A 22,473-nucleotide genomic window follows, 5' to 3' on the forward strand; every position below is an offset into this window, starting at 1 on the left:
CAGGTGGGGGGATGAATGGGGTTGACAGGATTGTGGGAAAGTCAAAGAGCTGGGGTCTACCCTCTCGGTTCTCACTATGCGTGTGAGGGCCAAAGAACGGAATCTGGCTGAATTGAGGCAAAAGATCTCAGCTTCTGTATAGAGTGGGACCCTGAGTGACTCCAAACAAACACCAGGAGCTTCGTCTCAGGCGGGAAGCCCGTCACGTGGACAGGGACATGGCTAATGGACAAGGGCTCCCACTTCCTTCGGCAGCCACCGAGACCGAAGTGTCTGCCGGCGGCCGGGCTTGAAGGAGAACTGCCAGCATTCGGGCTGTGTGCGTCCACCAATGGCCTGGCCCTACTGGCAGGCGGGAGCCGCTTGAGCAACGGACACTTGCAGCGCCCTCGTGTGGACACAAGGAGTAAAAGGAGGCAGGCTTCACTGTGAGTTTAGCATCCAACACTTACCTTTCCAGGTTCTCATGCTATCTAAACCAGAGAGAGAGATTCTTCTCGCTGCCATAGTGCACTCTGGCTTCTTGATGCCGCCATGCGCACTCCACACGACCTGTTCTTCTTGGTGCCGTTCAGAGAGATGGCTTGGCTTAGGGGGGCGGGGCGGTGGCACGTTGGACACAATGTCTGGTTCTTTTACCACACAGGGCAAGGAACCTTGGTTTTTATCTACCTGAACGGTGGGATTTAAGGAAGTTTCCAGCAATGCCGAAGAGAAGTGGTCCTTGGCTGGCCCATTGATATCTCTACTCCATATCAGGGCAGCCTGAGGCTTCGTGGAAGGCACCTTCTGAGATCCATTCCCATGGCGTGAGGGGTGGACCAAGTTACTGGGGGGCGCGGGCTGCAGGCAGTCAACAAAAACGTCATCAAATGAACTCTGTTCCAACGAGCGGTCTGAGTTTGACCAGCTATCACATCTGGTGGGTAGACTGAGGGAAGAAAAGCATATAAATTTGACTGAAATGAAGCAAGTCCCTGGCAGAAATCAGAAAAAGAAAGGCAGGGCGCCTGAGTGGCTCAGTGGGTTGAGCCTCTGACTCTTGATTTCGGCTCAAGTCATGATCTCCCAGGTTGTGGGTTCGAACCTCACGTCGGGCTCTGCGCTGATAGAGTGGAGCCTGGTTGGGATTGTGTCCCTCTCTTTCTCCGCCCCTCCCACTCTCCCTCGCTCTCTCTCTCAAAACAAACAAATAAACTAAAAAAAAAAAAGCCATCTACCCATAGATAAAACCCACGCTGGCCTCTCTCCCTCTGCAACCCTCACCAGGCCTTGGATGCAGGAAAAAACGGTTTGTTGGTTTTTGCCATCATCTCAGTGTGGGATACGTAGGAAAATGCGAGGTTGGAAACTTTGTGGGAAAGCCACAGTGCTGGAATGCAGGACTCATCCCTCACCGTGGCTCCCGTGTCCCTACACCTTGGCTGCAGCAGGAAGAGGCGAGGGGAGACATGCCCGCTAGAAGGCGCTGCTGTGTCCTGAGCAGTCGGGCACACGGAGACTGTGCGCGCGACAGAGCTCGCCAGAGAAGGCGGTGGACCTTCCACAAACGTGCAGAGACGCGCACACGAGCATACCTGGTGTGACGTGGTCTTCCGGTCTCACAGTCGGACAGAATCAGATAATCAGGAAGGGAGAGAGACTCGGACTCACTCCTGCTTTCCTCAGTGGCACCGGTGTTGGTGCTCAGGGTGTCACTCGGCAAGGAGGAGCTGACGGCGTGGGCCGCGGGCAGGAAGCTGGCAGGGGCTGGCTGCAGGGATGGGGGCATGCGCGAGAAGCTGTCCACAGAATCTGCCGGAGAAATCATGTCCTGGGTTAACGTTTGAGAACGGCTTCAGCACTCACTCACAACCCCTGCGACAGCCAAAGAGAAGATGCGAATCACAGCTGGTGTTTGTACTGATGGAGGAGACCATTTCCCCGAGCTATAAACAATGTCTGGGGAAGAAGGCCAATGTTCCAAGAAAGAAGTGTTGAATCAATTAAGAGTAAAAAAAGCCAAGCATTCTTGGCCTAAAAATCTGCGGTAACAGAGTCCACTCACAGCTTCTTTATAGCTCGCAGCCGTAGACCTGCGTTACTATTTATGCACTCCACAAATACGTATACGTGCACGTACATTTATGCATAACAAATATGCATGTACTTACATATGCGCACGTGCATATATGTATGTGTGCATATAGATATACATGTCTATGTCCACAGAGAATATCTACTATTGCACCTCCTATGTGCCCAGAACTGTTCTAACTCTGCCGAGACAAAGACCCTGCCCTCACTGGAATCTACAGTCCATTAGAGGAGACAGACAAATAAAACATAAATAAATAATACCGTCAACGAAGTGTAAGGAAGAGAAAAGAAAGAAATAGAGTGTGATGGCTGGTAAAGCCAGCATTTCTCAAGAAGCGCGACATTCAGAAACTTCCAGTGAAAAGGCTGCTTTTACTTCCCCTTTGAACCAAGTTGGCAGACGTTCTGGATTCCTGAGTCAGAGTGGCCCAGAACTGCCTGAGTTCAAGTCCAGGCTCTACTATCTAGCTGTTGAGACTTTGGTTAAATTACCTGCTGGCTGCAAGTTTCCTTCTTTGCAAAGTGGAGACGCTAATAGTACACATGCCACAAAATCGGTCTGGGGATAAGATGAGTTAATACACAAAAGCACGCAACAGAGTTCCTGGCCAGAGTACTCACGATGTGTTGACTACCTATGGTTGTCGCATGTGGAGCCAAACACTTTATGCGAGAAGCCACAAGAAAGCCCTTCGGGCATGGTTCTCAGATGGAGAGGACTCTGCTCTTACGACCTTCTAAAACCTAAGGCGGGGGGCTACAGGGAACGATAAAGGTCATAGAGGGTGGTTTCTGGCTTCCTCCAACTTCATACCAGAACCTTCCATCTTCTGCCCAGTGCCTGACTTGTTCCTGTTCGTCTTTGGATACTAGGACACGTGTTACCTATCTGTTTTCGGGTAACTCCTGGATGAGGAAAGACACGGAAGAGACGTGTAATGTGGCACATGAATACGGATCTGGCTTGGGCTGAAGGTAGGGATGAGGGCGGCGAAGAGTGAGTGGCGAGCCAGGCAGAGTTGGTCAGGGAGGCTCTGCTTGTGTGCTCACTGTTGGACGCCAGCCAGGAAGGATTCGCTGCAGCTTTGCAAGTAAGCTTGCCATCACTTCATTTTCTTTGGTTTGAGTGCTCTCGAGGCTCAGTAACGCAACTGAATGGCTAGCTGCACTTACTAAGCTTCCCAGGTTCCTGAAGAGAACAGGACTTTGTCCTCAGGAAGCACACCCTTCTGTGCCATCCAAGAGAGCCGGACGGGCTCTCCACCGCCACCTAGCGGTGTGAGGCATGTTTCAGCGGCAGGTGATAAGCACACAGTAATGCTGTCAGCTGTGGAATCTAGGACTGAGGTTTTGTCTACCAGACTAACGTGCCAGAAGAAGTCAGATTCAAGGTCGCACAGGTTGAGGATCAGGGCGTGGTGCAATGATGCCAGGGGCTCAACAGCAAAGTCCGTGAAGGTGAGTGGATTGTAACCCTAGATGCAGTACAGCCAGTATATTACACAGAAAGGACACTACGTGTGCGTGCATCTGTATGAGAGCGAGAGAGTGAGCGACAGAGAGAGCGAACAGGAGAAAGAACCCAGACGTAGCCCAGAACAATGTCAGAGCTAACTTGCCCTGAGCTGACCTTGAGACAATCGGAGACAGGACAAATTCTTCCCTGCCTATGAGTTCCGTTCTAGCATCCAGTGCAGAACAACCCACTAGACAACAGAAAAGCTAGACTTCCATGAATGTTGGAAAAACAGTGGTATTTAATATTTCTGGGAAATCAGCAGCCGCAACAGCATGGGGAAACTCAGAGCCCTACGGGACATCCTCACCCACATTCTACTTTTACTGCAAAAGCTACGGAGTGGCTTCAAGGCCACCAGAGTCACTTGTCATGCTCAGTGTGTGCACACTGGGGCCTGAAACCTAGAACCAGGTGAAAGGAAGCAGCTTTTAGAACCGTACTTTGTGGGAACAATTCTGGTATCAAGGAGCCCGTCCGAATACCCTTGAGGAGGTGGGCTTGGCATCGTGATGTGTTTTCCCGCAGAAGTGCTCCAGGGTGCATCACATGCCCCAGGCCGCCCCCGGCTCACGGGAACCCCGGCCCTGCTCTCACCCGCACCATCCTCCAGTTGGCCGAAGTTGCAGACCTGACTGATGCTGTACACCCACACCAGCATTTCTACTTCGGTCTTAGCCACCAGATAGAATGTACGCAAAGCGGTCTTGACAATGAACACGAAGTTATTCTGAAATTCCTTCCGGACGAAGCCGGGGCCCACGTGCTTGCACACTGCACACTCGCTGAGGTCGATCACACGGATGGGCTTGCTCGAGTGCTTGGTCCTGTAGTACTCCAAGACGTCCGGGCTGCCGCTCATGCGGCCCCGCCGGAGGACGAACCAGCGCTTGCGCCAGGCCTGCAGGGAGGCAATTCGACAAGAAGTTACCGGACCCCGCGGCATGGGCTTCTCCAGCTCTGCCGAGAACCTGTTTCATGACAAGGACAGCAGAGAAGCAGATCGACCACCCTAACAGTGAAATGCAATGTCCACCCGGCTTTGCATTAAATAGCTAGTACACCATGTACAAGCCCCTTTATTCAATGATTTTAAGGATGGCTCGTCACTGGGGACTGCAGCAATGGCATTCGTGCCCACGGGTCAGAGGACCAGATCTATACAATCATCCCAACTGATGCAGCTGAGGAGTGTCACATCAATGCACATGTGTTCATGCTTACAAAAAAAAAAACTTAGTAACGAATGAGAAGAGAGCCTTCTTAGCACTATCTATCTGAATCCCAAAGCCAAGATTGGACGCAAAAATCAGGTACAAATCGTGAGTGCCCACCGTTGTCGGTATTGGCTAACATTATTTAACTTCTAGAGAACTGCTCACCAAGAAAAGAAAAATCATACACATTTGAGGAGAGACGGTTACCATCATCTGAAGTTTCTGACCGTCTTTCTGTAACTCCCAACTGCTTTACCATAACTCATTGAAGCTCCAAAACTATCCTGTGGGAAAGGTAATTGTTTTCTCTGTGTGTACATTTTATGTCTGAGAACACTGAGGTTCAGAGTAACGAATGTGGAGTAAAACAGTCAAGAGGAGGAGTGTAGCCAGCATTCCGTCCTAAACCGCAGTGTGTCCCAAAAATCGGGATGTCCTAGGGGGCATTGGAAAATAGGTGGTGTTTGCTTGTCATCCAGGCGGGCGGGGGGGAGGTGCAGGGCAGGAACCACGTGGCTTAAGCTTTCACAGGGTGCTGACAAGCACTATGACAGCTGAAAGGAGAGAGCCAAGCATTGAGGTAAAATGATCACGCTTCACCTGATCCACACCCAAAAAAGAGAATGATGCTCCAGAGAAACCAGCACCGGGAGGTGGGAAGATGCTTTGCATGCCCCTGGAGCTCCTCAGTCCCCACTGTCCCCTGACCTGGAATGAGCTGCCTCCTTGGGTGTGAGACCTAGGAAAAGACGTATCTGCAATTGACCATGGCCCTGCCATTCCAAGGAGTCTTCGCTGTTAACTTCCCCACCATCTCCTGAAGTCAGGGAGAAGGAAGTAAGGCCCTTCCTCAAAGCCGTCCATTTTCAGGGCGCCTGGGTGGCTCAGCTGGTTGAGCGTCCGACTTCGGCTCAGGTCATGATCTGGCGGTTCGTGGGTTCGAGCCCTGCACTGGGCTCTGTGCTGACAGCTCCGAGCCTGGAGCCCGCTTCAGATTCTGTGTCTCCCCCTCTCTCTGCCCCTCCCTGCTCATGCTCTGTCTCAAAAATAAATAAAAACATTAAACAAATTTTTAAAAAGCCGTCCATTTTGGTACATTAGGGCACCCTGTGTTCTGCTGTGGAGAACCAGACACAGACCAGGGGAGCAGGCCGACGGGCCGACGGCGGGGCTGTTTTCCAGTGGAGACACTTGATGCTGCAGTTGGCAAGTGCAAGGGGCAGATTTATAGCTGTGGTTAGCTCTTCTGAGCGGTGGTGTGTGCGACAGCAGGAAGTGCGGGCTTCTGCCAGGAGGCATGGTGACCACTGGGACAGGAAGTCCTTTCTATCTCTAGCTTCTTGGGCCTGACACATTTATAAAGCCACCAGCTGAGACCAAGAGACCCCTGTAGAACGACAGGCCACCATCTGGGAGAGTTCTCAGCTCCCTCACTGCCCAGGGAACCGGAGACCCGAGGCAGCAGAGAACCCAATCAAGCGCCGACAGGGGAAAGGCCAGTCATCACAAGAGATCTACCGTTACGCCTCCGAAAACCCCTGTGAGGCTGCGGCAATGGGGCAGGCACTCCGCGCTGGGTTGGGACAAGGAGGGAACAGGCACTTGGCAGGTGCGCCCGGCCTTGGTTTCGCCTCTCTGAGGCGAGGTTTGGCCACTCAGAAGAGGGACAGAGCGGTGCGATTAAGCCCTCATCGTCAAAGATTAGAAACATAACAGCACGTTTGTGTGCTCATGGGGATGATTCAGGAAAGACAGGAAAATGCATGATTCAATAAACTCCTGTTGCAGAAACATGGCATCAGATGAGGTAAAGCCACTGAACAGAAGTGCTCAAGTGTCACTGTGCAGTTCGGAACATGGGGGGATGGGAAATCGGGCAAACAGGGATGCAGGGCAGGCCCAGGGAAGGGTCCAGGGGACAAGGGAATGCCATGTGTACCCACTAAGGAAAGCTTTCACGGGGAGCCTGGGGCAGCCCGAACTTTCCAAAGGCTACTGTGGTAGGGAAATGTGAACAGGAACTTTGTTGTACTTCCCCAAACTGATTCTAAAAGAGGAAGTCAAACGGAGTGCAGAACCAAGTGTCAACTTAATTGTTCTTAGTTTTATGGGAACAGATTTCTCATCCTTTAAGAGCAGTTTGGGGGGGATAAAAGTAACAGCAAGAATCGCTGTGCATCCTGCCCGATGACGGAGACAGAGAATTGGGTGAGAGCCAGGGTGGGGAAGGGATCTCAAGCCGTGGCAGTGGCTGCACGGGCAGAGGGTCGGCTGGGAACAGCATGAGCGCAAGAGGAGAATGACATGGTCATGTCTGAATGTCACTCATTTGTTCAACAGCCATCTCCCAGTGGCCCGCTCATATGCTGACACCGTGTGGGCACCGGGAAAACAGAGGGGACCAGGGCACAGGGCCGTGGGGGGCAGGGGAAGTGGGCAGAGGGATAAACAGACGATTGCAGTCCGGGAGGTCAGTCCTATGGTCACGGAAAGCCAAAATTCTCTGGGGACGCACAAAAGACACATGCGATTGCGGGGCCCAGGGAAGCTTCCAGGAGGAAGTGGTGGGGAAGCCAAGGCTGAAGAAGGGCCCAGGAAGCAGCTAGTGGAAAGGCTTCCGCTACAATTGCTTGCAAGTGTCTGGCCGCCGCTCGGGCTGCCGAGGCGTCCGCCGCAGAGACACCATCTCCAAGGGCGTGTGGCGAGCCCGCCACTGCACCCGGAGCAGGTCCCCTGACCCCACCCAGGCGCCTTGACTGTACACATCTCGGCTGATTTGGATAGCTGACCGTTTGGGTCCCTTGTTTTTTCTCTCCACACGCTTGTGCGTCAAACTTCCCCAAGAGCTGGCCCCTGAAACCCTACGCACCCCCCTTGACCCTAATAAAGGCAGAAGCCAGGCCCCTGGGAGCACTGTCTGTACCGACGACGTCGAGCCATGGCCCCAGGTGTGTCGTGCACTTTCCAGGTGTGCACATGACAAAGGCCCTGAAAGCAGCCGGCCCGCGCAAAAGTGAGGCTCTTTACAATAAAACAGCGTGGGGCATCGGGCTGCCTCAGCCTGGATCATGAGTTCAAGCCCCATGTTGCATGTTGACATTTCTCAAAAATAAACTTAAAGACGGGCGCCTGGGTGGCTCAGTCAGTTGAGCATCCGACTCTTGATTTGGCCTCAGGTCATGATCTCACGGTTTGTGATTTCCAGCCCCTCGTTGGGCTCCGTGCTGACAGTGCAGAGTTTGCTGGGGATTCTCTCTCTCTCTTTGCCCCTCCCCGTCTCCCCTTCTCTCTCTCTCTCCTCCTCAAAATAAATAAACTCTTTTAAAAAGATACAATGAAACAGTTCCAAGACATTAATCATGCAAACAGGTAAACAAAGGGAAAGAATCGATCACTATGCTGCCCTTCCTCGACAAGCCGTCCCACTGGGAAGATGAAGGCAAACACCTGTTTATAAATGCGTTCTGACCCATAAAGGAAAATAAATGACAGAATTCGAATATCCCCATTTTGCCACCCCTGTGAATCAGCAGCTATAGGCATGAGGCACCAACACTTGCTGGCTCAGGAAGCGAAATGGCATGAGGGTGTGATCGACCACAGGCCGACCCGGGGGGAGATCCGGCATCTCAAAGGCCCACGTTCCTCCACACATAAACAATAAGAAAAAGGGGGGCAGACTACCCAGGAGATGAAAACTTTATATCATAGTGCCTAGGGGACGTTCATCTGAGTGAATCGGTTTAAAATCCTTTTGGTTACAAGAGGGCTTCTACCGAGGGCTCAGCTAATAATAATAATAATTCACAAGCCACATATGTGTTTTATGTGGGTTGCTAGGTTTGTGCTTTCTTTTACGAGAGAGAGTGCACGGGGCAGGGGCAGAGAGAGAGGAGACAGAATCCCAAGCAGGCACCGCACTGTCAGCACAGAGCCCAACTTGGGGCTGGGACTCTAGAACCGGGAGATCATGAGCTGAGCTGAACCCAAGAGTCAGATGCCTAACCGGCTGAGTCCCCCAGCCACCCCCACTCAATAAACAGTTATTAAGTACCTACTGTGTGCCAGGCACTGTGCACAACAGGTGGAAGGATGCTGGAGGACTGGTGAACTCACAGAGGACGTGAGGGCTTGAGAGCTGCTGTCTCTTCTCACGTAGGAGCTCTTTACCTTTTACAAGTGCAGGACCGCTAGCTTCCACGGCTGCCCTGAAGTCCGCCCCCTCCCCTTGGACCTCCTTCACTGCACACGTCCCAGAAGCAGCGCCATCATCATTTTATAAGTTATTCATAATTGTGGCTAATTGTGTGCACAGTGATTTTGCTTTCCAGATCCTCTCGGTGCAGGACATGCTCATCTTCACAGAGAAATGGAGTACAAAAAAAAGGGGTTCCTTTTGAATTCTGATGCTGCTTCTCACTTTCTGGGCGGCCTTGAGCACTTGACCGCTGCGAACCTCGGCATGTGTAAACGGAGCCAGTATGCCCTGGCCTGCCTCCCGTGTGCTGTGATTGCGGCGAAGCCACGACAAATGGACAGAGAAACATTATCAATTTGAAAGTAACTTATAAAATGATGATGGGGCTGTGTGTTACCAGGGCACAAGGCACTGCTTGCCCTGGGGAAACTTTCTCCCCTGTGGAGTGCATACCCCACCCCCCCACCCCCCGCAACCCATGCACCAATGGTTCTGAGGGCTCTTCTAGCTCTGATAATCAAAAATCTGTTTCCCATGAGCCTTTCCCGCCACAGCCACCAAGCTGACTCATTACCACCCCATGAGTATCATCTCCAACAAGAAAAACCTGCAACATCCTGTAACCTTGTGGAAAAGTGTTTGTGCTCATTCCTCGAATCTGAGAAAGGTTAAAACTGAGCTCCTCCAGAAGGGTGTGTCTGGATCACAAGCCTGCTCATCTGTAGGGAAGTGTTAAAGGGATAATTGAATCTCATCTTTCTAAGACTAAAAGCTATGTGGTGTTCTCCTCTTAAACCAACCCAACTTGCTGACTTCATAATCTACAAACACCTCGTAGTTTGGTTCTTGGTAGACAGTGACCCGCCGGGTCAAAGAAAAGCCCAAGTGCCCGCGAGCCTGGGGTGGAATCTCAACTTCCCTGGGATGGGTTGAGTCAGGTCCCCCCACCCCCCCATTCATATGCTGAATCAGTCCCAACCCCCTGGACCTCAGAGTGTGACTGGATTTGGAGACAGAATCTTTAGCAAGTTAAAATGACGCTATTAGTGTGGGAGCTAAGGGGAAAATGTGCACACACGCATAGAAGGAACATGTCACAGCGAGGCAGAGAGGGAAGATGGCTATCAGCCAGCTAATCAGCCAGGAGAGAGGCCTGGGATGGATCCCTCCTCCCGGCCCTGCCGACATCTTGATCCCAGACTTCTAGCTTCTTAAATCGTAAGACAATACATTTCTGTTGTTTAAGCCACCCAATCTCTGGCACTTTGTCACAGCAGCTCCAGCAAACGGATATGTTCCTCAACCGTCGGTACACATTCGAATCACTCCACTTCCAGCCACACCAGTGTAGAACTGGCACTGAACTTACCCCCTACCCATAAAACCAACTAGACCAAGTAGATGCAACGAGTGCTTTTAGACACTGGACGACAGTCAGTGCAGGGCTGTGACCCGTATGAGAAGAGAAACGAAAGAGCTAAGCCCATGGACCATCCTGGCTTTCGGCTTCCAGGCCCATTTCTAGACCATGACAGTGAGGGGAGGGGGTCCTAAACAGAGCACAGCAGTCTTGCAGAGTTGAGAAGACAGAGATAAAAATTCTGGATGGTTGAGGTGGCTGAAATTTGCAGGGAACAGGGCCAGAGAGGATGAAGCTAGGTAAGGAAAGAGTTCCAGAAGCCTACAGGGGAACCGCTCCACAAGACCCGTACTAATGACAGCACGTGTACAGTGAAACTCCATGAGGTGAACCGAAACACAAATCCAAAAACAACGACCAGGGACCCACGAACTGAACACCTACCAGGGCCGGGACATGTCTGACTTCCGACCAGTTAGAGTGGAAAAACCTGAAACACTCAGGAGAGACTCTGGAAAGGCCACAGCTTAGAATTGGAAGAGGCCAAACCAGCCCTGGAGTGGAGGCGCTCTAGACTTGCCCAAAGAAAGCTTAACAAGAAGCCTTCGAATGATCAAGACTAACAAACATGGCCTAATTATTCGCAGAAGCTCAGGAAGAATGTGGTTGGCAGGGCACCTGGGTGGCTCAGTTGGTTAAGCATCCAATTTCAGCTCAGGTCACGATCTCGCGGTTCGTGGGTTCAAGCCCCGCATCGGGCTCTGTGCTGACAGCTCAGAGCCTGGAGCCTGCTTCTAATTCTGTGTCTCCCTCTCTCTCTGCCCCTTCCCGGCTCACGCTCTGTCTCTCTGTCCCAAAAATTATAAATAAACGTTAAACAAATTTTTTTTAAGATAAATAAAGTTTAAAAATATATACAATATTACTCTTGAGAGGGGCGCCTAGAGGGGCCTCAGTCAGTTAAGCGTCCAACTCTTGATTTCCACTCAGGTCATGATCTCATGGTTCGTAGGATTGAGCCCCACGTGGGGCCCTGCACTCACAGCGGGAGCCTGCTTGGGATTATCTCTCTCCCTGTCTCTCCTCCACTTGCATGTTCTCTTTCTCTCTCCCTCAAAATAAATAATCAACTTAAAAATACTAGTCTTGAGAAAAATGACTATTTTTGTGGGTTCATAACAAACCTAATCACCAAGATTCACTCATGACACATTTATGCGGCAAGAGACTGGGATGTGATGGTGAACCAGGCAGATGTGATCTCTAAGCTGGACGCGAGGCAGTCACACAAGGCTTGGTACCAGACTTTTAAATCAAACACAGTAAATGCTCTATCCAGACACTGCAGCGGCCTGTTCGGGATTAAATTGGGGTGTGAAAGTGATCAGTTAAGCAAACCTAACATGAGCTTTTATCAGCTATTGAGACAGATTATCAAGGTTGGAGTTTACGAAGGAGACACCTTAGAAGTCTGAACATTTGATTTGTGCGCTCGGTTTTACTTGCAAAGTGAGATAAACCTGGCCAGGTTATAGCAATTTCACTTCTTGTGCTCCAGAATTCACTCCCATAAAATTGAAGTGGCCTGTCTGGATTATGTCCATTGTCAAAAAACACTGAAATGAACGGAGAAACATCCTGAAAGTCTCCAAGGCTGTAAAGAGACACCTCTGGTTTAAACTGCTTTTCTGGCCAGAGTGATTACTGTCCCTTTGTTTCGGCGGAATTGGCCCCCTGCCCCCTCTGCAGTGGTGAAATCCCAAAGCTATGAAATCATTTCCTCCACATACACACAGGATGGGTCCACAACCTGCCTTCGCAGCCAGGCTTCCCAAGTCAGGCTGAAGGAACAGGACCTCCATGTGGCTGCACTGGGAGCTAGGTTTCGACCCTTCGGTATTGCTGGTCCCTGAAGTACCTGCAGAGCATTGTTGATGTGGGCTTGTGGCGCAACGGACAGACTAGCGCTGTGGCCGTGAAGGGGGAATGGGAAGGACCCCTGTGTTGGAACAGATCTACATACTGACAGCGGTGGCGGTCACGCGAAACTACGGCTGATGAAAGTGCACTGATGCGCACACAGGCGCGCCTGTGCATGTGCGACAGGGGAAGCCTGCAGCAGCTCTCGGATGTTCCCGATGTCAATTTACTGGTTGTGTACGATAGAGACACTAGGGGAACAACAGAAGGCCTCCAGCCTCCTGGGGATCTAATGATGTTTCTAAATAAGCTTAGAAAAACATCCTCAACCCAAAAGAAGTCAAGAGAGTACAGAAAGCTGGCAGAGGGGGTGTGCACAAAACATGCTTGCCTTCACTCCACGTGTGTCCACACTTACAGTCACCGAACGGGAAGCGTGCTGGGGACAGAGAGAACTAAGACGCAGGCTCTGCTTCTACAATGCTCACGGTGGTCTCGTGGGCCTGGTGCGCTGATGGGATGTGCTGCGTGGATGAATTTGCAACCGCCGAGAGGGTAGGAGCGACAGTCGGTGAAGCTGGAGCGGTGGCACCAGCCGGTGGAAGACGCGGAATTGCTAGTCCCGGCCCACCAAGGGCACGTGACCACAACGGAGGGAGGCCTCCACGCTGAATGGCAGGCTCTGGTTTACGAATGCGCAGACACCGTCACTGTGCAATGTGGTACCTACCGACTGCTCGGAGTGCTCTGCGTGGGACAGCGGCACAGGAGCTGCCACCAACGGCATTCCTTTCTCTTACCAGTTTGTCAACTTTTACTCATAATCCTGTGAAGTGCTCAAAGCAGTGAATTTTTCCAGAACAGGAAGTGTCTTGTTCATTAATGCAAGTTTCATCACTCCCCCTTCAGTGTTCAAGAACACTCTGTAACTTGGGAAGCCTGCGTGGCTCAGTCGGTGAAGCGTCCGACTTTGTCTCAGGTCATGATCTCTCAGTTCGTGAGTTCGAGTCCCGTGTCTGGCTCTGTGCTGGCAGTGTGGAGCCTGGAGCCTGCTTTGGATTCTGTGTCCCCCTCTCTCCCTGCCCATCCCCTGCCGGCACTGTCTCCCTCTGCCTCTCAAAAATAAACAAACATTAAAAAAATGTTTTAAACAACACTCTATAACTTAAGAAGTTGAACAAAAATTAGTTGAAATTCCAGAAAAGCAAAAACAGGGGGAGTTGGTCGGTGACCCGGGAAGGTATCTGAACACGTCACTGGCCAGGTTTTCCAGCTGGCTGATCCGGCCACTCCTGCAGCTTCCTGGGAGGCATCTGGAGGGAAACAGTGACACAGCAGTGCCCTGCAAGTCACGTGTCCGAGCCCTCTCAGCAAAGACTGTTTTATCCCACACAACTATCAGAAGCATTTCCCCTGATTTAGCTGTCTTCCAAAGCGGAATATTTCTGTCCCTTTACATGCACTCTTCTCTAGAGATCATCAGACGGGGAGGAAAAAAAAGCAAAGACAAATAAGACTGGCCCTTGTCTGATTTACGGACTGACTTTTCATTTCCTCTTACATCCTTCCTCAACACTGTTCCTCTACGAGCAGGTTCCCCCCGCTGGCTTTTTCTTGTTGTTGTGTTGCCGTTGATGTGGGCTTCGTAAATGCTAGCTAGTGTTTAGAGACGCTAACGAGTCAATCACCGCCGCCATTTGTACGGCCCCCAGGGATCTTGGATGCGGTCCCAGAACACGAGATGAAGGGGAGCAGTTGGTAACGACCTGAAGTTCCCCCATTCTCTTCCCAATGGCTTCGCCATGAAAATACTCAGGAAGTTTGGGGCGTGTTTACGGGTTGCAAAAGGTGAAAATCATCAAACAAACAGAATTCCGAATAATGTTCCACTTTCTCTCCGCCTTCTACTTCCTTGCCAAAGGGGACCGCAAAAGCCATGGGACCCAAGGGCAGCGGGTCGGGAATTTCCAGGAGCCCGTTACCCTGCTCCTCTTTGTCCTGGCTCAGTGCCAGTAGCCCTGGGATTGCTGGTGACCCTTCCGCCTGATGGCCTGTGACCTTCTGTTCGCTGCCAGATACAGCTAAGACTTGTCCCAGGCATGGAACAACTTCCCGTGATTGTCCTGGAGATGGCCTGGCCCACAGGATCAGCTTCCATGGTTGTCAACAGACGCAGAAAAGTCCTGTGTCTCTGTAGCGTGGCGGGCCTTGGAAGGAGGAATCTTGAGGAGGGATGTGCGGCGGAGATAAGTGTGCCACATTACATGACATGCACTTGACCTTCCTCATGAATTGGCAACCTAAGTGCCACTGAGTGTCCTGGCTAGTTTCTCATTATTTCTTACATGGCAGATTCTCAGAGGTCATTAAGACCAGCTAATCAAATCTGCAGGTGTCGTGAACCCAGGAAGGTCACCGATACGTTAGGTATCAGGCTCAGGATCAACGTGACGGCTTGGAACAATGGCTGAAAACCAACTCAGGAAGAAACAGCTGTTTGAAACTCTAGTAAGTTCTGTGATAGAGTAAGAGTCTGCGGTGGAATGGACAACTTGACAACTGACCTGGCTGATGAGGAAATATTTTAAGCGGGGTCCCTGCAACAGCATGAACACATAAGAATAAGATTTTATTTTCCTTTATTTTATTGTATTTATTTTTTTGAGAGAGAGAGAGAGAGAGAGAGAGAGAGAGAGAGAATGTACATGCAAGAGCGGGGGAGGGGCAAAGGGAGACAGAGAGAATCCCAAGCAGGCTTGATGCTCAGTGCGGAGCCTGAAGCGGGGCTTGATCCCACGACCTGGGGATCGTGACCCGAGCCCAAACCAAGAGTCAGACACTCAACTGACCGAGTCACAAGATGCCCAGAGAATAAGCTTTTAAAAATCACCATTATCCCCAAGTGTTGGGTAAAGATTAATGGTAATGGTTACACAACATCATGAATGTGTTTAATGCCACTGAACTTTACCCATGGTTAAAATAACCCATATTATATATGTATATTTTACTCCAATAAAAAATGACAAAATATTACTCTCACAGTCATGGGTGTCTGTCCCCTAGGGACCCTCCCACTGCTCAAGCTGAGTGCCGAGGCACGAGGGCTCCTGGGACTGTCTCCAAAGGAGTCCGCTAACGATGAGAAGATATTCCTAACAGAGCAACAGAAAGACCTCAAAGCAGATTTTTCTCAAAATAGTAATAACAGTTTGCACCAATGTCAGCGGTTTGCATGGATTGGAGTGAATCACTTAACGTCCACATGGACCCCGTGGGGTACACACCCTCCATCCCTCTGGGGACACTGAGGTGCGTGAGCTACTCAGATCACCTACCTTGGGAGCCTGGGTCTTCAGCGTGTGCTGCCGTGACATCAGAGGCTGCTGTGAACTGACCGCAGCTATGTGGGTCACATGTAGGTCACCGAGCTTAGAAGCCCCAAGAGCAAGCCGCAGAGAAAGGAATGAGGCAAGGGGAGTGCTCGCTTCAGACGAGCTCCACGTAGAGCAGATTAACTGGCAGAAGGATGTGGAAGGATGGCGCACCCGGATTCTGAAGTGCTCCAAAAAAATGAAAGGAATGAGGAGGATTCGGATTCGGATTGTGGGAGAGTACGTATTTGGATTACAAAGTCCAGGACATGAGAAAATTCAGCACAGTTTTATAAAAATGAGCTCAGTCTAGGGGCGCCTGGGTGGCTCAATCGGGTAAGTGTCCGACTTCGGCCCAGGTCATGATCTCGTGGTTTGTGAGTTCGAGCCCTGAGTCGGGCTCTGTGCCGATAGCGCGGAGCCCAGAGCCTGCTTCGGATTCTGCGTCTCCCTCTCTCTCTCTCTGCTCCTCCCCCCACTCACACCCTGTCTCTAAAAAAATGAATAAAAACATTAAAAAAATTTTTCTGACAGCGTGGAGCCGAGAGCCTGCTTCAGATTCTGTGTCTCTCTCTTTCTGCCCCTCCCCCACTCATGCTCTGTCTCTCTCAAAAATGAACAAGCATTAAATAACATTTTTTAAATGAGCTCAGTCTAGCAAGCCATCCTCCCGTTTCCTAAAATAGAGGAATTTGGGAAACCTGGTGTCTTGTGTTATTAGATATAAGATATCTGAGGTTCAGTGCAGAGAAAAATCTTCTTAAAATGCCACAACAGTGCCTGCAGCCTAGAGGCAGCTCAGCAAATCAGTGAATCTGTGTTTCATTGCACACATAGTTAAAAAAAAAAAATTCTGCCTGGATTAAAGATTCATGTTTGAAAAGGAAACTATAACAGTATGGAAAACACAGAGGTGGACAGGGCGAGTGGGGGGGGAGGAGAGACGAGAGCGAACGGGAGGAGGGGGCTGTCGGGGCCCAGGCCGGCAGGGGTGGGGGCAGCAAGCAGTGAGCTGCAGCCCCACATAGATGCTGCAGGCTAGCTCCTCAGCTCTAAGCACCTGCTGGCTACAGGAAGCTGCCAAAACCACCTCCTGGGCTCTGGCCAGCACAGGCCGTGAATCTACTCCACCCAGGAGACCACAGGCCACCAGTGTTCACCGAAGCTCTTGTCTCAGCCGGGGACAAGCCAAGATGCCAGAGGGCGCCTGCCTGGACGCTTAGCCCCAAGTGCCTGCAGAGAAAAAGAACCTTCTCAGTGCCAACTTGGTTTCGTGAGTTGTGTGGCTCAAGGCACATACATCTGCTACGTGGAAGAACCCGTTGTTGCTTACAGTTACGGCAACCCCCCTGGGCCTCCCCGTTGCTGACCCAAATGTCCTTCCTTTCACCCAGGAACACATGTACAAGCCAGGGTTCAGAAATGTGTGTCGAGTGAATGATGGGGACCGGTCCAGACAACAACCGGTCTCACTTCCAATTCCACGTAGCGTGCACTGAGCTCAGGTGGGCCCTCGATGTAAGCAGGCCCCTGGGACACCTCCCTCTCCTCGCATGTCACTGTCCCGCTGCACTTGTGACTTCCAAGAGTCCAGAATGGACCAAGTTAAGGATTTTTCACTGGAATCCTTCAGAAATCATTTTTCTATTTTGTCAAAACTGTGCCCTCCAGAGGGGGTGGGGACACGTGTAATCGACCTAGGGTCCTTCCAGAAGGAGCTGGTTGGAGTTTCCTTTTCCAGTTTGGGTTCTTTTCATTTGTTTTGATGAGTTTCACAGCACGGAATTATGCAAACATGTACTCAGAAATATGTTTTCTTTCTGCCAGCTTTCTCTAAAGCTCTGGCAGTCGCAGAGACCAAAGCAAAAGAGTATCTGGTTGTTGACATTTGTCTAATGAGGTTGGACATTATTTCTTATGTGTCACGTACCTTTGTAGACCTCCTTGTGTAAGCGGCTCTTCATTTTTCTTCTTTAATTTTTTTCAATATTTGGTTTTTTTGAGACAGAGAGAGCTAGACTGTGAGCAGAGGAGGGGCAGAGGGAGAGGGAGACACAGAATCCAAAGCGGGCTCCAGGCTCTGAGCTGTCAGCACACAGCTTGAGGCAGGGCTCAAAGTCATGGACCGTGAGATCATGACCCGAGGCAAAGTGGGACACTAAACCGACTGACCTACCCAGATGCTCCTTCCTTTTTTATATTTTTTAAGTTTTATTTTTTTGATGTTTATTTCTTTATTTTTAAGGGAGACAGAGACACACAGAGCACGAGTCAGGGAAGGGCAGAGAGAGAGGGAGACACAGAATCCAAATCAGGCTCCAGGCTCTGAGCTGTCAACAGAGCCCAATGCGGGGCTTGAACTCATCAACCTTGAGATCATGAACTGAGCCAACGTTGGATGCTTAAGTGATTGAGCCACCCAAGCGCCCCAGTTTACATTGTTTTTGAAGTACCTACTGTGTAAAATAGTCCTTGGCAACATTTAGGAAATGCTCGCTAAATATTTGTTGAAGGACTGAATGAATAAATGAAGTTTTATTTTCACATGATTGAAATTCTATAGCCTTCTCTTCCAGAAATTATGCCATTTTCTTCCATTTAAATACAATACAGCTGGAATTAGTTTCATATATCTATATTGTTTTTCATATAATTTATTGTCAAATTGGTTTACATACGACACCCAGAGCTCTCCTCAACAAGTGCCTTCCTCGATGCCCATCACCCATTTTCCCTCTCCCTGCCCCACCCCACGCCCCCATCAACCCTGTTTGTTCTCTGTATTTAAGAGCGGTTTCCCTCCCTCCCTCTCTGTTTGTATCTATTTTTCCCCTTCCCTTTCCCCATGGACTTCTGTTAAGTTTCTCAAGATCCACATATGAGTGAAAACATAGAATATCTGTCTTTGACTGACTTATTTCACTTAGCATAATACCCTCCAGTTCCATCCACGTTATTGCAAATGGCATGATTTCATTCTTTCTCATTGCCAAGTAGTATTCCATTGTATATATAAACCACATCTTCTTTATCCATTCATCAGTTGATGGACACTTAGGCTCTTTCCATAATTTGGCTGTTGTTGAAAGTGCTGCTGTAAACACTGGGGTACAGGTGCCCCTATGCATCAGTACTCCTGTACCCCTTGGGTATCGTATGTCTATATTAAGTGGGATTGAGTTATAGTTTTCTTTCTTTGTACTGGAATCTCCTTACCTAACTTGGTGGCAGGGTTACTGAAGAACTATTTCTGTGCCTAAATAGTTTAAAAAGTATGCAAGTTACCTGTTCTCTAAAGTTCACAAGAACTCAAGTATCAAAATACTCTGAATCAAGCATATGTCTTAGAGGTAATTATCTGACCAGGATAACGTTTTAGGGTCTAAGACTTTGGCAAGGCAATGTTAGAATTCTCATTTGGGATGAAAATTTGGGTGAGATTAAATGCCACTCAAATTTCAGTTTTAATTTCTAATTACACGGTTCTCATGGCCCAAGACCCCAAACCACTGAATTCTTGTCAGCACTGAGAGAAAGCCACAGACTTGCTTCTTGTGAAATGGGAACTGGTGGTGATGAACCAAAACAGCTACTGAAAAGGAGGCCTGGGAGGGGGTGACAAAGCAGCCCGCCTGTTGGGGGACCCAGACGGCGTGTTGCCTTTTTGTGAGCGAGACCGAGGTATTTCTCCCCATGGAAAGCAAGGCTTTGCTCGGTACTGTGGATACAGTACCCCAAAGAATGGCCCGGGAGCATGGCCCGTGGAAGAGCCACGAGGCCCGCAGGCCAGACCGAAGACGCTCCGCTCGCCACAAAGACAGGGCATTCTCGGGCCCGCGGCACCAGCTAGCAAGGGAAGGGACCCGACTTTGAGGTCCCTTACTGCGGGCGCTTGGGGAGAGGACCCCGAGCAAGTGTCCCCGGGCCCCCGTGCTCATGGGCTCACAGTGTGGGAAGGGAGACAGACAAGTCAACGGAGGCCTCAGCTCCCGAGACAGCAGACATGGAGCCGCCCTCGCCAGGGCCTCCCGACATGCTCCGGACCCGGGGGACACAGGGTCTCTGGGCACATCCAGCCCGACACAAGCTGGGGGCCTTCTCCAAGCCACGATTAGAGACAAATATTTTTCTATACTTTCTGTTAATCTTTTATGTTTAATTATTACAGGACTATAATTATGACATGCCGAACGGGTCACAGAAACGACGTAGGTACAGAGTGACAGATTTACTTACAAAAAATCAAAAATGTCTATGTGGTGAAAAGGCCCCTTGAACAAAAGTCAAGGTAAGACAAGGCTTCGGCTCGGGTCATGATATCACGGTTCCTGAGATCAAGCCCCGTTATCGGGTTCCTCGCTGACAGCACAGAGCCTGCTTGGGATTCTCTCTCTTTCCCTCTCTCTCTGCCCCTACTCTGCTGTCTCTCTCTCTCTCTCTCAAAATAAATAAACATTTCTTAAAAAGGAATATGGGGTGAGCTACAATAAACAAAACATATTCACAGAGGAAACAGATGGCCCGAAATCATACATCCAGACATTGCTAATTACAAATGTGCTACCTTTCAAACGTGCACATGTGTATTTGTGGATGTTAGTGTCATTATTTATAATGGCCCCAAATCAGAAAGAAACTAAATAGCCATCAAAAGGTTGAATAAATTGTGGTATAATTATGCAAGTCCCACCCCAACCCCCCTCCACCCCGTACTTTGGGAATCTCAGTGCTCTGCTTTGTTGTGATTCTTCGAGTTCCCATTTCATTAGTCCATTTACGAGTCGGAGTGAAATGAACGGTAAAGTTCATAATTACAAAACAGAAGCAAATTTTCAAACAACTGAGCAGAGGCTGTTCACATCTTCCTATAATGTAGCCAGCCCTCAGGGCAGTTCGGGTCTCCCTGGACCCGCTTCTTCCACCGGCTTCCAAATCTCAGGCCAAAACGCCCTGCAATTCTGGACTCCTCTCTTTTTGTCACCAAGAACCAATATATCAGCATGCACCACCCCCTTGCAGAGCCCCTCCCTGTCACCTGGATCACTGCAGTCACCTCTCACCTCTTCTCCCTGCTTTCTGCCCTTGTCCCTACAGTCTATCCTCAATACAGCCGCCAGGTCGATCCTGTCACAACGCGTGCGAAATCGTGTTGTTTCTGTGCTCATTGTCCTCCAGTGTCTTCCTCCCACACTCAGGGGACAAGCCAAAGGCCCTGCTTGAGTCCCCCACCCCTCCCATCACCTCTCTGACCTCATCTACTCTGTCTTCACTGCCCGGGCTCCAGCCCAGCTCACTGCACCTGGTAGGAGGAGTGCGCTATGCCAACTCCTGGACAGTTCGAGCTCGGTCCCAGCACAGGCCGAGAGCTGTCCCTTAAGGCCAGAGCAATCCCCCAACAGGACTTGTAGATGATGGCTGTCAGAAGCTGAGGCCCACAGGGTCAAATAGTCATTGGCAACATGTATTTATCAAGTCTCAAAAAAAAGTGAGAGAGAAATAGAATATGTATTATGCTTTATATTCCTTAGTGAAGTCATCGCTTGAGGCATTAAGTATCAGCGACTGCTGCAATCACAAAAAGACAACTCGGTAGGAAAAGTGTGCGACTCTTGATCTCGGGCAATGTGAATTCGAGCCCCACATCGATGGTAGAGATTACTTAAAAGTAAACAGACAGGTAAACTTAAAAAAAAGACACACACACTTGTTCTGAGATGGGGAACGGATTCATTACACTGGTCTCTCAGAAAAGAACATGTCGGAGTGCTGACTGTTACGACCTAGAGGCAGGTGCGTCTTACACATGGTGGTGGTGCAAACTGCCAGCTTCCAATTTGAAAAGAGCCAAATATCAGAATTGGGAGAATTTTCCCTTTGCTTTCAACTCGACCTCATCCTCTTGTCCTTTACCACCACGCTTCTGCTGTCCACTTCTTCCTCAAGCACCTTAGGAATGTTCCGAGTCGGCGTCACCAGAAAGAGCAGGAAGCCCCAGTTTGGCGTTCTCCACTGCGGCTGGTTTCGGTGATGAAGCAGCTGTCCGTCTCCATCTGCCTTGTCCTGTGCCCCCAGTCCCTTCCTCATCTGTCCGGCGCTCCCCCTGCAACAGCCCAGCTCTCAGCTCCCCTGGCTTCACGGCACCTCCCCTCCTATCCCCCCAAAGTCCCACCCCAAGCCCCTTTCCTTCTAACTCATCACGCTCTCTTTGAATGATCTCCTCCAACTCCCCGATTTCAACCACTTACTACCTGTGTCCCAGAGAGCTTCCCTGAGCTCTGCACAGATCCACCCCATTTGTGCATGTCCCACAGTCACCTCCAACACCATGTGGCCGACCCCGAGTGTGCCGGCCACGAGGACTCGCCCCCAAACTAGGATCTTCCCAGACTGACAGGAAGGACCAGCTGGAGAGAAACAAGATGAAATTTAACCGTACTAAGTATGGGTCTGGTTCCTGGGCTTAAGGGAAACAGAACACTAGCTGTGGGGCTGTGACGTACCTCAATGGTGACTAGAGCCAATCATACTGTGTCACACGTTTAAAAGTCACTGAGAAAGTAGATGTTAAAAGCTTTCATCACAAGAAACAAATGCATGACCTCATCTGGTGACAGATGGGAACTAGACTCATTGTGGTGAGCGTCTGGCCACAGGAAAACGTGGACCCGTGACGTGGTGCACCTGAAACAAATACAGTATGTGTGTGGACTGCACTTGGAGAAACAAGAACCAGGGAAAAGCAGAGCAGCAACGGCACAAGAACAGACCGGAGAGAAGACAGCCTCACAGAGCCACAGAGGAAGCTGGGG

At 50.3% G+C, this 22,473-nt stretch overlaps 1 protein-coding gene across 3 annotated transcripts in view; it reads right to left on the bottom strand.

The window, feature by feature from the left end:
• The window catches only part of GAB3 (GRB2 associated binding protein 3), a 79,079-nt gene that overhangs the window by 37,206 nt on the left and 19,400 nt on the right, over positions 1-22,473 (bottom strand). Inside the window, exons 1-4 of one of the 3 annotated variants that reach the window (XM_047100698.1) lie at positions 15,629-15,996; positions 4,193-4,496; positions 1,578-1,794; positions 453-931 (exon numbers count right to left, since the gene is read on the bottom strand). In XM_047100698.1, coding sequence (XP_046956654.1) covers positions 453-931; positions 1,578-1,794; positions 4,193-4,496; positions 15,629-15,667 — 1,039 coding nt within the window. In that variant the 5' untranslated portion in view covers positions 15,668-15,996. Of the gene's footprint in view, positions 1-452; positions 932-1,577; positions 1,795-4,192; positions 4,497-5,412; positions 5,657-15,628; positions 15,997-22,473 lie in introns of those variants that run through there. The other 2 variants (XM_047100696.1, XM_047100697.1) reach the window with 2 other exon arrangements.

This window comes from Lynx rufus, unplaced genomic scaffold (assembly GCF_022079265.1).
Source record: "Lynx rufus isolate CCGP_SWC_20201006 ecotype Redwood Valley unplaced genomic scaffold, mLynRuf1.p SCAF_52, whole genome shotgun sequence".
NCBI classification, from domain to species: Eukaryota; Metazoa; Chordata; class Mammalia; order Carnivora; family Felidae; genus Lynx; species Lynx rufus.